General features: G+C 48.8%; 1 protein-coding gene across 5 annotated transcripts in view; it reads left to right on the top strand.

Moving 5' to 3' along the window:
• Window positions 1–3,996, top strand: part of Ten-m (teneurin transmembrane protein Ten-m) — a 45,742-nt gene extending 41,746 nt beyond the window's left edge. For all 5 annotated transcript variants that reach the window (XM_084601312.1, XM_084601314.1, XM_084601310.1 and 2 more), the window contains one exon: window positions 803–3,996. In XM_084601312.1, coding sequence (XP_084457438.1) covers window positions 803–1,698 — 896 coding nt within the window. In that variant the 3' untranslated portion in view covers window positions 1,699–3,996. The remainder of the gene's footprint in view (window positions 1–802) is intronic.
• The last annotated feature ends 10,597 nt before the right edge of the window (window positions 3,997–14,593 follow it).

Below are 14,593 nucleotides of genomic sequence, written 5' to 3'. Positions count from 1 at the left end.
ACTTTTCTTGGAACCGACATATGTGGTAATGCCAGTTAGGCATGAAAGCGATGCTTTGACGGCATCCAGAGCCGACGCGGTGGGAACAGCGGGTGAGGTGTGGAGCAGAGAGGCGCGTCATAAAGCGTCCGGCTACGGCGCAATCTAAGAATGGCGATGAACGCAAAGGAGGTGAACAGGGCCAGTGCAGGAACTATTTTCGGTCACTATCATGAGACACGGCAAATGCGGAACACGTCTTGGGAACATCGCGGAACGGACAAAGCACGCATGTGTTGCTGCGGTCACTACGCGGAGACCGCTTCAATGCTACGCAAGTTTTGTAAAATCTTGCGAATTCGACCCTCGTTAATTCAGACTAGGAGTGCCATCGGGCCCATGTAAGTCGATGGTGTCGGCCGTTTGTTAATTCCCACATGGCGAACTTGTACCATATAATTTGGACGGGGTATCCGCATCGAGGTACAACAGCCAGCATAAAACCAAAATAGTCCTCCCTAATCAGAATGTAATGAAACAGCGGTGCCCGCGCACATTGTGCGTGCTATGGCAGGCACGACGAGAGTCTGCACCCCCACACTTCCGAAGTCCAGCTCAGTTGTGTAGTTTCGGTTTCCTTAACGCCATCCCGCGGCTGAGATCAGGCACGCGCATCGGCCTGTCGCGCCGTTTCGAACACTTATTAGCGCGTCACTGTCCTACTGTTTTCATGTGGGGTGAATCACATGTTCGAATTCCTACGCATATTTGCCTCACAGGCCGTATGTTTCTCGTTCTGACCGATGTTTTCTTCTCGGCGCAGACTTGCCAGCCTGGATGGCAGCCCTGGGCTACGACATGAGACGTGTGCTGGTGGCGCCGCAAACGAGGTGTCCGGCGGACACACGAGTGGGAGCTCCGGTGCCCGAAGCGGTGCCGGTCATCTCCGGCCTTAGCTGCATGGCCGACATCGTTCAGGCCGAGTTCTACCGCTTCTCTACCGTCCCCAAGACGGCAGTGAAGCTAGACAGCAGCAGCTTTCAGCGGCGCATCAACTCACGCGTCTCCAACCTACCGTCGGTGCTGGGTGACGGAATCCTGCTGTCACGCGGCGACGCACATCGCGCGGCCGTTCACGTCGTGAGCGAGTCGAGCCCCATCCTGCGGGACGTCATGGTCGCCATCTTCAATGACACCCTCATGGTGGACATCCACTTCTCGCTACACGGCCAGGACTCCTTCTTCTTCGTCCAGCCCCAGCTGTCCAAGGCGGAAGAAGACTGGGTCCAGCTGGGCCGCCTCGGAACCATGTTCAACATCACAAAGCACGTGGTCGAAAGTGACGGGGGGCCCCGGGGTCAAGTGGACATTCGCATGCACAGTACAAGTGTGGTGCTCAACATTCGCTACGGAACGTCGCTGCAAGAAGAACGTCATCGCCTCATGCGACATGCCCGCCGACGCGCCGTGGACGACGCCTGGACCCAGGAGCTGGAGCTCGTTAAGAACGGCCACAAGGGCTCCAATGACTGGACCAAGGGCGAGCGCGAAGAGCTCATGGCCACGGGGATGGTGGCGCGGTACTTCGGCACGGACGTGCACGACATCGAGAAGTACCCCGAACTCGCCGACGACCCGAGTAACGTGGCGTTTCGCAAGGAGAGTTCGAGGAAACGCAGAGGAAAGACGCGCCGAGCCAGGCTGAAGGCAGAAACCTAGGGTTTTATGCCCGTATTCCTACTGCTAGGAAAAGCATAGGTCTCTGTTTTCAATTATCATCGCGGCCCAAGTTGTGGAAATCAGCACCTGGTTGTGCGCACCACAACAAAAGAAAGCGGTCGTTATGGAACCGACCATCACAACATATTTGCCGCTTCTCTGTCCGTACCGCTCGTGAGAGTGTGACTGAAGGAAATACTCTTTTTGTTACTGTTTCTCGTGTTCCGGAAACAGGTGCGCGGGTAGCACCTGACTTTCTCATAACTAGTCCACTGGTTTTTCTCGGCATATACATTTTTTTCTCAACTCTTCGTTGACTTTTGCAGAGCCACCTCGGCTGAAGCGAGTGGGAAGAGTTGTTCGTACTCAGCGGTCTTGAGGCACTCCTGCGACTAATGTAAAGGGCCTGCAAGTGTTTCCATTTCACAAGGTCTCACTTGTGTTTTCATGGCGTGCAATGTTTCTCCTTATTTTTGTAATGTATATATACATAAGTTCTTACGTTCATCTCAGCCAGGCTCATTGCGTAAGCATTAAACTGCCATCTTTCAGGCCTGTTCCCACGCTCAATCGCACTCTTATTTTGCCGAGCTTTACAGAGGACAAGAGGTGACGACGTTCTCGCGCGATGGGCATTCTTTTGTAAATGAGCCGTGCGTGTCACAGTTTTTCGTTTGTACATAAAACAAAAAGCCATATGTCCTAAACTCAGTCCGTGAAAGAACAAGATGTCGTTTTGTTTCTCGTTGTCTGAACGGTGTGCTTCGCTGTCGCGACTCGCAAGACAAACTCTCGGTCCATTTTCAGGGTATTTCGTGCCCTAGACCTGGTGTGTCCATTGGACAACACGAGACAAGGACACGCTGTACATTTCCTTCCTACGTGATTTCGTCGGTGTCATCTGAGCTCTCTGTTTGTCTCGAGTGGTTAAGTCATTTGGGCGTGAATGACACTTCTGACGGTGCTCTTGAGGTTCTCGGTGCGTTGCATACTTTCTTTCGCCTTTTACTTTTTGTGGTCTTGTCGACCGCGCATTATGGCGAGGCGTGTGATTGTGCAGAGAAATGTGCGTACACCTAAATGTGCCGCTTTTGTTGGTTCGTGACATGAAGTGCCTTATGAGAGCGTCCTTTGATTTGTCCCTCGTAAACACTGTACCTACCTCCCCACCTTGATGCCTCGGTGTTCTCAGCTGTCTTTTCGGCTTCTCTTTCTGTTCGTATCCACCGTCATACGTGTGTTCTGCGTTCTCGTGTCGATGTAGTCTCAATCCCTGTTCGCGTCCGCCTTTGAGTGTTGACCGAGCTTTCTGTATGTCGACGTGATCCGAGCTCGAAAGCCTTGTGCGAACTGTCCACGTAGGTTACTCATTCGTTCCTCATGCCACATCACACGAATAAGGCGCCTTGGCGCTTCTTCGAAGTACCGAAAGTTCGGTCAGTGTTAGATTTCCCAATCGATGCACTGTTCCGTCGAGGTCGAAGCTTTTATCACGGATCTGCTAGAAGATATATCTCACCAGAGACAGTTCTCATCGCTGAGAATAAAAAGAAAATATATATATATATATTTAAGCGCAGAAAAGGCGTCGTTGGACCTATTTAGCTGCTCGCCTCAGGGCCATCGTTTTAACGGGGCATGCAATGGTCGAAGAGTGGGCCCGTCAAGACTGCGTGACTGATGGTAGCGCTAACAATCCTTTGGCACCTGCTTTGTGTGGTGCCCAAGCCTGGCTAGGAAGGAAGACGTAAGAGAATGAAGGCACCTATAGCTGCGCCCGGAATTCGCATCCCAGCTGGGATACAAGTTGTCGCTAAGAGGTGCCAAAAAGCCGCGGTCTCTCGACGGGCGAAAAGGGCGCGTCCTTGGATCCAGTTCTTGTTGACGTGTGTGTGCGCGTGTGTGTGCATGTGTGTGTGTGTGTTTCGGGGTGTGTCAATCTTGGCTCGAACTGTCGTGTCCCCGGTAAGAAGAAACGAGAGCTACAAAGAAAAAAAAAAAAGATGATACGTACCGTGCGACGCCTGTCGATGTCTCCTCGATGTGAGCTGCTGCCGCGCGCTGTCTCGTATGTCGACGTCCTGGAAGAGTGCCCCGACTGTGGTCATCGCTCATGCGAGACCCAGCGTCTGGTGCGCGAATGTGTATATAGAACTGATATATGAGACCGTGTGCGGCATCTATATTCCGTGTGATAACACGCTGTGGGATATGGCTTGACTGTGAAGAGTCGCGACGAGATTATTGAGATTTGTACTTAATCTATAATCCTAAAGAATAAAAATGTTTACATACTCAGCATTGCTTTGGGCTTTATCATTCGCCTCCTGCGTGCAGAGAGGACATGCACTACGCTTTTTTGTTGTTGTTTTTTCAGCTGTGTCTCTCAGGAAACACCTGCGCTATAGTGTATTGGAACTATGTACCAACAAGCCCAAAAAGCCACGCTACTGATATATATGTCAGAAAGGTAAGCAACAGTGAAGATATATCATATATATGGAGGAAGACATTGCGTGGCCACGACCGCGTCGTGGAGGTCCCCAATGTCGCCTTGGCGTGACGCCCGTAGATTTTTGGCATTGATCATATCCCGGAATGCATGGTCAAGACATCCGCCGCTCTTTGTCGGTTACTTTGCCGTTCGGGTAATTTCCGATGGAGGCGAAAGGCAAAAAACACCCATTCGCTGTGTGATGTTCGCTCAAGTAAAATAACCGCAGATGGTCTAAATTATTCCGTAGTTGGTCATTCAACTTTGTGCCCCATGAAACCGCTTCTGGAAGTTAAACGGCACATTTTTTTTTCTTTCTTTCTTTTTTTTTTCACCTAATAGACGGTCCAAAGCACACACCGCCAAACAGGGTCGCTCAAAGTTTAGCCAGACTGGGTCGATGAATGACTGCTTTCAACTTCAGTAATTATTCCTTGGGTACAAAAAGCCCAACCGGAAGCTCTGAATTAAGGGCGCGCGGGAGACGTTAGTATCATCCAATCATTTTTCAGGGCAGGATTGTTACTGCAGTAATTGTTTAGTAATTATGACATACAGGACTTAGAGATAACTGACAACGTGCTGAGAAAAACTAGAATGCGAAGAGAAATGCGTGATCGAGAAGTAAAGGATGCAAAACTAACGATTCTTCGAATTAACAATAAGGACCGTGAGGCAGACAATGTCGGGTGGCGTTTTGGATCCCTGCGGCTAGCGGCTGGAGTTTGCGTGGCGACGAGACGAAGACGCCAAGCATGGTGCACGCACGACAAGATGGCCCAGGAGTGGCGAGCATGAATCCCGGCTCATGTGGTCGCTTCGGAACGAAGAACAGAGGCGCGCTGACGCCGGCGTAAGTCCTGCCCTACTGTACTGCGCTAATATCAGGAAGGGTTAACGTGAGGGTCTCTGATGCCGACAGGCTCGGAACACGAGGGAAACGTGAGCCTATACCACAATGCCGCAGAAGTGAGGGCGGTCCCAAACGAATCACTAACTGGTGGGACATCCAATGGTGCAATGATTGTATAATACGGCAGCCAGCGAAGCAGAGGGATTGTGAGGAAAATTTGTGACAGTGAGTGCACTGGCGAGGAACCCACACTCAATTCGCAGACAGCATTTTTTTCACGGTGGATAGGGATCTGCTGTGTGTGCTGTGCAATTGGGTGTTCACAACTCTGGCTAGAAGTGTAGCTGTGTGAAGGGCCGAGGTTGGAAATAAAAGGTGCGGGGTGTTTCTTTTTTTTTTATTCTTTTTTTTTTAACCAGTACAACTGGAGGGATTTCCTGACAAAAAGTTTCTTTTACAGCTTAACGGGGCCCGGAAAACCCTTATAAAGTTTTACAAAGCAGTGGCATCGACATGTAAGAGAAATACTACATGAGAATGATGCATGTAAAAAAGAGGAAAATACACACTACAGGGTACATAAAGTTAATACACTCGATAAATGCAATTGTTTTATGTAAACTATGCAGGCTTTAGGGTCACCAATTAGAAAAATTAGAAGTACTATGTGTAGGGACATGTAGAAAATTCACCCAGACACGCTGACTTTTCTCTATGTACAGTTTAAACAGATGTACATTCGTAACCAGCAAAATGGACACATCAACATATATAAAAAGATTAGCGCAAATAACACAGACACAGACATAGGAGAAGACAGGACGAGCGCTCCTATGTCTGTGTCTGTGTTATTTGCGCTAGTCTTTTTATTTATGATGACACACCAACTAGCCCAGCTTTCTGCTTTGACTTACACATCAAATAGTACGACACAATCAATACTTGATAGAAAAATGCATGGAATTTGCTCTGTACGTCAGTGTGCCCCTACAAGATCAGAAGTAATAAAAATACAAATGTCTCACAGCTCAATAAAATACTTCCGCAATTCTTTGAATTTGAAATTTGCAGTGTATTTATATTTGTTTTAGTGTTTGGAGTTTATAATTAGTTCTGAAATGTTTTAACAGTATTAACAGAAGTATGTTTACTTATTAACGATGCCGTTTCGCTAATAAAAGCCTTGTAAGAGCAGTTAGAGAAAGAAAACAAACGTATGCAGAAGTCATACATGCGGTCCATTCGGATAATTTGATATATTTGAAGCAAACTTTTTGTTGGAGATAAGTAATGTACATTTGCGATGTGGCGTAAAGCTTTCTTCTGGAGACAGAGAATCTTCGCGATATTTGTTTTGGTAGTGGCTGGCCAAATTAAGCAACAATAATTAATGTGAGAGTTAAATAGTGCCTTAACCTTTGAGGGCAATAGTGTTCGGCATAATGACAATGCTCCCGTTGTCGCAGAAGCTTTTTACAGATGTTATTCACTTGCGCATCCCACTTCAGATTAGCCGATAAAACAACTGCCAGAATTGTGTGCTCATGTACAACTTAAATTTCACTACCAGCCTACCTAATAGCGTTTTTATTTTCAAATGGTCTATTTTTTGCTCGAAAAAAAAATTGCTTTTGTTTTTGCTGCCTTAATGTTTGTCTTGTTGCGTTGTGACCAGAGCAAGAGGAGTCAAGCATGTCATTACATTTTATTACTAATTCGGGTGCATCTGGACCGGAAAATAATACAGTGCTGTCATCTGCATAAATTGTGAACTTCGCTGTTCATAGATAGCGCTTTCCCCGTATAACGTGGACGAAGATTACTTGCTTTCCTGCCGAACCACTGCTGAAGAGCGAAAGAAAGTTGTTTGCGAGTAGACACCGCCTGTACCCCAATCCCGAGAAACGGGCAATGGTACCCTACAGAACAAGGACGAAGAGGCTCATCTCCTTTAATTTCCTGCTAGCATGGAGGAAAGAACTTAGGAGAGGCCCTGACGTCATTTTTTTTTTTTTTTGAAGCCGGCGCGGCCACGCCGCGACCGGACACTGCAACGTCTCTCCTCCTCCTTTACCCTCCGCATTCTCTTTCTCCGCGACGCTCACGTACCTAGGGCCCTTAGCAACGCTGTTGCTAGTGACGCGAGTTTTCATAGCAACAACGTCGCCGTTGCTAATGGACCGACTTGGCTAACCCTAAATTTTGACGTCACTTCCGCCACCCTTTCTCCAATGCATTGGGAATGGCAAGGGCCTCTCCTAAGTTGTTTCCTTCCTCCATGCCTGCTAGCCTCTACAGCAACATAGAAAATGCAACTCACGTTCGCACTTCCGTATTAGACAAATGATGCCTGAATAATCACCTGAAACAAAAAACACAGCTCCAAGTGGCTCATGCGTGTACAAAAGATTTATCTGGTATCATGCTTGACTCAAACAAATGCCTGCAGAAGCAATAAAGCCATATTTAGCCAGCACGCTAGACGTTATTCAAACGTGGAGACGTAACCACTAAAGAATAGCAAGCAAAACAAAGACTGTTGTACCTTACGCTTCACGTACGTGAAGTGTCTATTGGCTGTCGCTTATTCTGATTTATCTTCATGGTCCAGAGGAGTCTTTTGCGGTCTCTTAGGAAAGCTAACATTCTCCACCCATTTCTAGAGTGATTGGGCATAAAGGCATACAACACCTTCGGCGTCTTGGCAGTCTTGCAACCCAAGAGAAACATCAGTAGAGCGGACGCAATCCTCCACACGTGCAACTGGTGGAGGCATAGTGCCGATTGGGCGCAAATATGTCGGCCACTTCCGCGGAAGCGCTGTAGATCACCATGCGCCCTCCACAGAGCGGCGGAAGGGCGCATTCATCGAAGCACCCTCACGACGTCGTTGTTGATTGAGCAGGTTGGGCTTGCTTGTAGGGTAAGTACGGAGAGAGATGAGGTTGTATTCTAAAGGTGTTATTAGCTCTGCTTATTCTGTCGGCAACTGCACTCTCGTGAGTCAGTATTGTTAGAGGTGGGATTCAAGTGCCGCTGGACGGATCCTCGGCCGCATCGAAGCCCGCTCCACCCAGGAATAAGTGCCGCTGAACGAAGGAGTTAGGAGTTGAAGGATGAAAACTTGGTTTATTTACATTGTTAGGAGGATTAGAAAAGAACTGATGATGCCCGCACGCACACATAGTTTTAAAGGGTTCGTGTTCCCCAGGTTCCCTAGGTGAAGGGCGGGCTCCTCGTCGAGGGAGTGTCCTTATCACTTTAATGTCACTCACATTAGCGCACTTTCACTCTTGCAGACCCGCCCCCTCGAAAGTTTGGACTTGAGGCTGAGGAGGAAGCCGCTGTGGCGGTGTAGAGGGCAGCACACGAGGAGCGCGCTGCCTGCCGGCGTCTCATAGCCTGGGACATACCTGCGTCGATCGGCGTCTGTCGACGTCTCATGGTCGGGGGCACACCTGCGTCGAACGCGCCACCGCGCGCCGACGGCAAGACGAATTGGAGAAGCGTAGTGTAAATGGCAAGAGAGTAGCTCGGCGTCTGTCAGCGCCTTTTGGTCTGGGCACAGCCGTCTGCGTCGCAAGGGCCGCCGCGCGCTGTCGGCCAGACGAAGCTTGGGGATGACCGCGTGGCCGCCTTGAGGGTATACTGACCCATACGGGAGACGCCGGGATCCACTTGAACCTCTTTGTTCCCGATGTCCCGACTTTGACCGCTGTCGCCATCCGGCCGAACACCCCGCGTTCCTTTCCGGATTTATTTTGTGATGGTCCTTCGCAGTCCGGTCTCGCTGTCGCCGTTCTTGACCCCTTCACCTCTTTCGATCGGGAATTCTTGTCTTGATGGTTGAAAGCGGCAGCTCTCGCGCTCGTCGTCGCCATCTTTAACAGTATGGAGGCTCATCCGGGCTGTTACGAATTTTCTGACACCGCGAGTACCGTCATGCTAGACGACTATAAGAGCAGCCGGCAAGATTGATTGATTTTTAGGGTTTGACGTGTCCAAAGCGACTAAGGCTATGAGAGACGCCATAGTAGTGGGCTGTGGAAAATTCGGCCACCTGGGGTTCTTTAACATGCACTTATATCGCACAGCACACGGGCGCCTCTTTCTTTGTCTGCACCTAAAAGCGGACACCGCGGCCGGAATTCTATTCCGCATCCTTGGATAGAACAATCGAAAGCCTTAACCACTGCGCCACCGCGGCAGGGAGCAGCGGGCAACACGACGGCGAGCGTGGGAATCAACGGGTCATAAGCTAGTGGCTCTGACGATATAATTTACCAATGTTAAACTAGTGCAAGCAGTGCTACTGCACAATACTCTGCGCTAAGTCATGGCAATTGAACCATCACTTTTTTTTACTAACTCATGCTATCCGAAGGCCAATAGCTCCTCAAATTCTCCATCGACGCAATGCATTGTGGCCTGCCTGACAGGCTGACTTGCCCCATTTAGCTAAAACACGTTTGGTGGCATTTTACTAGCGGCCAGTGATAGTCTCTGGATCACTGAGATTCAGGAGCATAGAAGTGAAGATCAATATTTCAAGCTTCGTTGCGCTGAAATGTATGAATTGAATGCTACCGAAACACTTAGGACCCTGATCTCAAAGCCATTTAAACACGATAGCGGTAAAGGCCCCATTCTCCAGATAATGGGGCCTCGGCGTAGTAAGCAAAAAATTACGCCCTTGCCTTCGGCAGGTGACAGTGAATGGCTAGTGACGCACTGATTTGTCGGCGGATTGCGTGGTGTCACGTGAGCACATGTGACACGACCGAAATGGAAAGCGGGACCAAATCGAGCAATTCTCCTTTGAAATCGGAGGGTGAGATGGAAAGTGAACCTTCCGGCATCTTTGGATTCAAATCATATACGCTACTCTTTTCCACGCAGGTAAATTCGTACGGCTTGGTTAAGGCGGGGCTTTATCATATATATTTCGGGCGGTCTTTCATATCATGTGGTATTTTAAGAGTATATGCAAATCAATACGTGTGAGATTATAGATACATAAATTAAGGGATTGTTAACTGTGGTGTCCGGTATCGGGACGGAGGAAGCGAACAGGCGCAGACGGCAGCTTCCGTCAAGAGTGTCCAGCAAAGACGTCCTTTGGTTGTGAGGCGGAACAGCACACCGACAGTCCATGGTTTCGGCATCAGTTACTTCGACCATAAAGAATACGACGATCTTTACCTGTTCACCAGGGTATAGTTATGGAGGGTAACAGCAGGAGAGCACAATGCATATATATCTGCGAAGAATCTGCGACAATGTTCTTCGCTTAGCAGATGGATTGTAGCGCCAGTGTCAACAATGAGAGAAAATGTCGTTCCCCTATCGTAATTGTGATGGCTTTGGCTGCCTCAGCTTTATGTCAGGGGGCTCTCCTTATAGCAGTTTTATCTTTCTTTGACTTGCAGGCGCTTCCAAAATGTCCAATCTTACCACAGTTGCGTCGGTTTCTGGCTTTTGCTGGGCATGCAGAGAAATTTGCGAGATGCGAAGCCGAACCACGACGGTAGCAGGTGCCATGAGAGGGGTTGAATGCTTCCGTTCTTGTTTCTCGAACGCGTTCAGAGAAGCGCTGACGGTGAATTTTTCAAATTGCATTTCTTCTTTTTCGGTCTGCTTTCCAATGTTACCTGCGCGTTGAAGAGGGAGAGACGATCCCTCGTAAAGTAAGCGCTCTCGTATCTTTTGTGGAGCTGTTCCCTCAAGTAGTTGGTCACGGATCATGCTGTCTGTTGTAGTTCCAAAATTGCACGTAGTGAAAGGTTCTCGAAGACCGTTTGGGTAAGCTCGAAAATTCCCACAGGGTATAGTTTCTTGCGCTGCTGGAACCGGTGACGTTCCACCAGGTCGTTTGTTGACGTTGCGAAGTGAGCCTCCAACATGCCGACAACAGCATTGAAGGGGTCTTCGTCAGCATTTAACGTGACATTTACACCCAAGGATCTGCGGTGCCCCTTGTTACGCCAAGGCTGTGGTACACACGGTGGCCTTCGAAGTCATTGCGTCCTTTGTTTCGAACCCATCTCCCCCTTCGGCATTCCCTTGACGCCTTGTATCGTGCTGCTTGGAAAATGGTTGCCATGGGATAGCCGCACTAAGTGACCCTGCTGCGCACGAAGTCTCAGACGCACTGTTCTGCTCAATTCTGTCTCCTCTTGCCGATCCGTTACGCTTCTTCGTTTCGCCTCCATCGAAACGCAGCCGCCGAGGTCGGGTTCGAACCCGGGTACTCCGGCACAGTAGTCAGGCGTCTCACCACTGCACCACCCCGGCGGGGATAACGTGCGCTGACATCCGGACAGAAGAGAGTTTCACTACATCAAAGATTTCGTGGCTGGCTTTATCACAAACAGGTTAGTTGACGTTTCGCAACCCACTTCCAAACTTCGACTACTGCTTCCCGGCGCAGCCGAGAGAGTTGAGGAGTATTGCCTTGCAACGTTTGAGCTGCAGCTCGGTCGCCTCCAACCACTTCCAGAAAGTTCAGGAAGGCCAGCTTCTACTGTTGCCAAGGTACTGCAAGTTCACATGGTGTAGTCAGGAACGGTGGGGGCGGCGGGAACGATCCGCCGTATACATGATTCCGAAAGTACAGTTTTCGGAACGGGACACTATGTTCGAGTCCTCGTCGCCATTCAGTGGTGTGCACGCGGTATCTAGACGGAGGGAACGAACCGACACAGATGGCAGCTCAAGGTAGACTGTTTATTTCCAAAAGAATGTGTGAGCGTATGCGCTCCAAAGAAGAGAGAGAGAGAGAGTAAATTGCTGATGATGATAGCATGACCCGTAGGGAAAACGAAACTATGCTGGACACGACATTAACCAAGCAGCAAAGTGCATGTACGTGGCCGAGCATCATTGAAATTTCTGCGGGTGAGATTGGCTCAGTGCAGGTGAACTGTTTTCCTTGTTTCGAATTCATGTTGGTCATTCACACCTGATAAGTTATCTCCGCCAGGTGAATAAGGAACTATCGGCAATGCATCCTCATTGTATAACTTGCACTTGGGTCAAGGAAGCCGATAAAATTAAAAATGACAAAATGTCATTAAAATTTATAGCCATTTGTCGACCCTACTGTGAGCCTGATTACGAGGTGTTCTTCGTGAATACAACACGTGCGAGGGAGTCCTGACAATGTATGGCGGCTGTCTAACACTGATTATCAGCGACGGCATCGCTAATATCAGTAGCCGACTAGTAATGGGTAATGTCACATTTTGCTGTCATAGACATGAATATCCCATTTTTCTGCTGACACGGATACACACTATGCACCCATATGCCGCAGGTGACCTCTGGCCTACATAACGCATGTGGTCGTACCAAGAGCGCATAAAGCAGTAGCCATTTCAACAGATTATCAAGGAAGCGCCTTTCCAAGTCAGTATCAGTGTTCGTTCCCAGTGACTCGCGTTCAAGCCCTCGCAACATAAAACAACATACTATGTTCTTTTTTTTTTTTTTTGTTTCTTATGAGTAGCTTGTCTCATTGCCTAATTGCTACGTTGATACGAATGCAAGTACCAAAATAAATATATTGTGTTCACATGCTGCCCTTCAAGTGTTTAAGCGACGCTCTTTCAGTGCCATATATATCCGGGGGTATATATAGCATACACACACTGGTCAGGTATGAAATGTCCTCTGCTTCCACCATTGCCAATCATACAGGACCGATCAGCTAGGCTTGCATTACTTTTAATTTATTTCTTTGCTTGTGTTTTGCTTCCCCCGCTTTATCTCACTTCCTGAAGCCAGCCAAGGACACACACTTAGTCCGCATAGCGATACAAACCGGTTCACCGGGTTTCTGTTTTGTCCTTTCATTTGGCTCGCTTCGTATTTACAAACCTCCTCTGCTCCGGTCTGTCTTTTCCGGTGCTTCTACCCCAGCGTCGCTATCCACGAGCGCATACCGGCTCCTCTTGAAGTCAACGTCGACCACGCCGTCTTCCCCCGAGGCACCAACGCCGGCACAGACAGCCTCGATAAGGTGAGCGGCCGCGTCTCGCTAAGGTTGCCGGGGCGTGCTGGCGTAGGCCACTCGCGGTTTCACGGCCACGGCTACTACTTGGCTACTAATGCCAACAGTCGTACTCGCGACCCTGCGCTTACACTGGTCACTGCTCGTCGTCACTTTCGCTACATGGTTTATAAGAACCGCAGAACAAAAAGAAAGCAACGCATGCCGCAAGCGCTGCGGCTGGTTTTTCAGTTTGTGGGGTTTAACGTCCCAAATCGACTCAGGCTGTGAGAGGCGCCCTAGTGGAGGGCTCCGGAAAATTCGACCACCTGAGGTTCTTTAACGTGCACTGACATTGCACAGCACACGGGCGCCTTGCTTCTCGCCTTCAACGAAAAGCGATCGCTGCGGCCGGGATTTGATCCCGCATCCTTGGGCACAGAAGTACAGCCCGTTACCACTGCACCACCACGGCGGGGCACAAGCGCGGTGGTGCTGGCTGTTCTGTGTGCGCCGTATAGTTCACACTGTTCCCCTAAACTGCGCCATTAAGTCACCAGCTCCACAAACTTGGGTACAAGCTGTTGTCAGTCCTTCTGTGTGTAATGCTGACGTCTATGCGAGGCTGCTAGACGACGGTAATTGGCGTAAATATAAAATTTCGCTATTATTATGTATACAGTGAAACATCCTAGCATTTTCTTTTCAGTGCGCTACTATAGGGCTTCATCTTCGTTAACAAGCTCTTGTCTATGCGGACCTTGGCTGATGGTTGGCAGGCAGCTGGAACCCCAATTCATCGATTTCGCCGATGCTTGTCTGGTAGCCAGAAACTGATATGGCGGGCACTGATAGGCAGGTTTTGCATCGTCACAAGACTACATGCCATGGCCGTATTGGCAGGATTTGCCAAATTGGGCAGTTTTCACATGGTGATCGAATGCATCGAAATCTTTGAAACTACGAGTCAGGCAAGTTGCTCCTAGGTTATGCGGACATATTTATACGGTTTAGTTAAATTGAGGCTTTCTATATAAGTCACGTAGTCTTTCACATAATGCCGTCATCTTCATTAAGTTCAATCCGTGCGCAATGTATTCAGAACACACCGATATCTCAATGTCCTGTTCAGATGCGGGAAGCGATCCCTAATTTTTTTTTTTTTTTTTTTTTTTGTTGTGCTGCCATCAATTCCCCAATCCCTTAAAATTCAAAGCAACGAAGCCATAAAAAAGTTCTAGGGATAACCGTGGTATATAGTACACGATAGTTCGTGATAGCCGGAAACTAAGCAGCCTGTGATTTTTTTTTTTTTTCGTATCTCCTCATTTCTCAACCCTATGCATGCAAGTGTTCCTACTCTCTTCCTACTTGTCGCAAACCAGGGAACCAAGCACAGCACGGAATTCGTGCGCTGTCCCTCTCAGGTTTTATTTCGCTTTCAATGCCTTCAGTTCGGGTTCGTAAATTTGAGAAACTATATACCGGCTCAAACACGGAAGTAGGGCATCACGCAAGTGCCATGAAAACTGGTAGTTTGTCTTGGTACCGAAACCAA

The sequence above is a fragment of the Amblyomma maculatum genome, chromosome 4, assembly GCF_055883805.1.
Source record: "Amblyomma maculatum isolate TAMU_Amacu chromosome 4, ASM5588380v1, whole genome shotgun sequence".
Taxonomy (NCBI): Eukaryota; Metazoa; Arthropoda; class Arachnida; order Ixodida; family Ixodidae; genus Amblyomma; species Amblyomma maculatum.
This window is presented reverse-complemented; position numbering and strand designations above follow the sequence as displayed.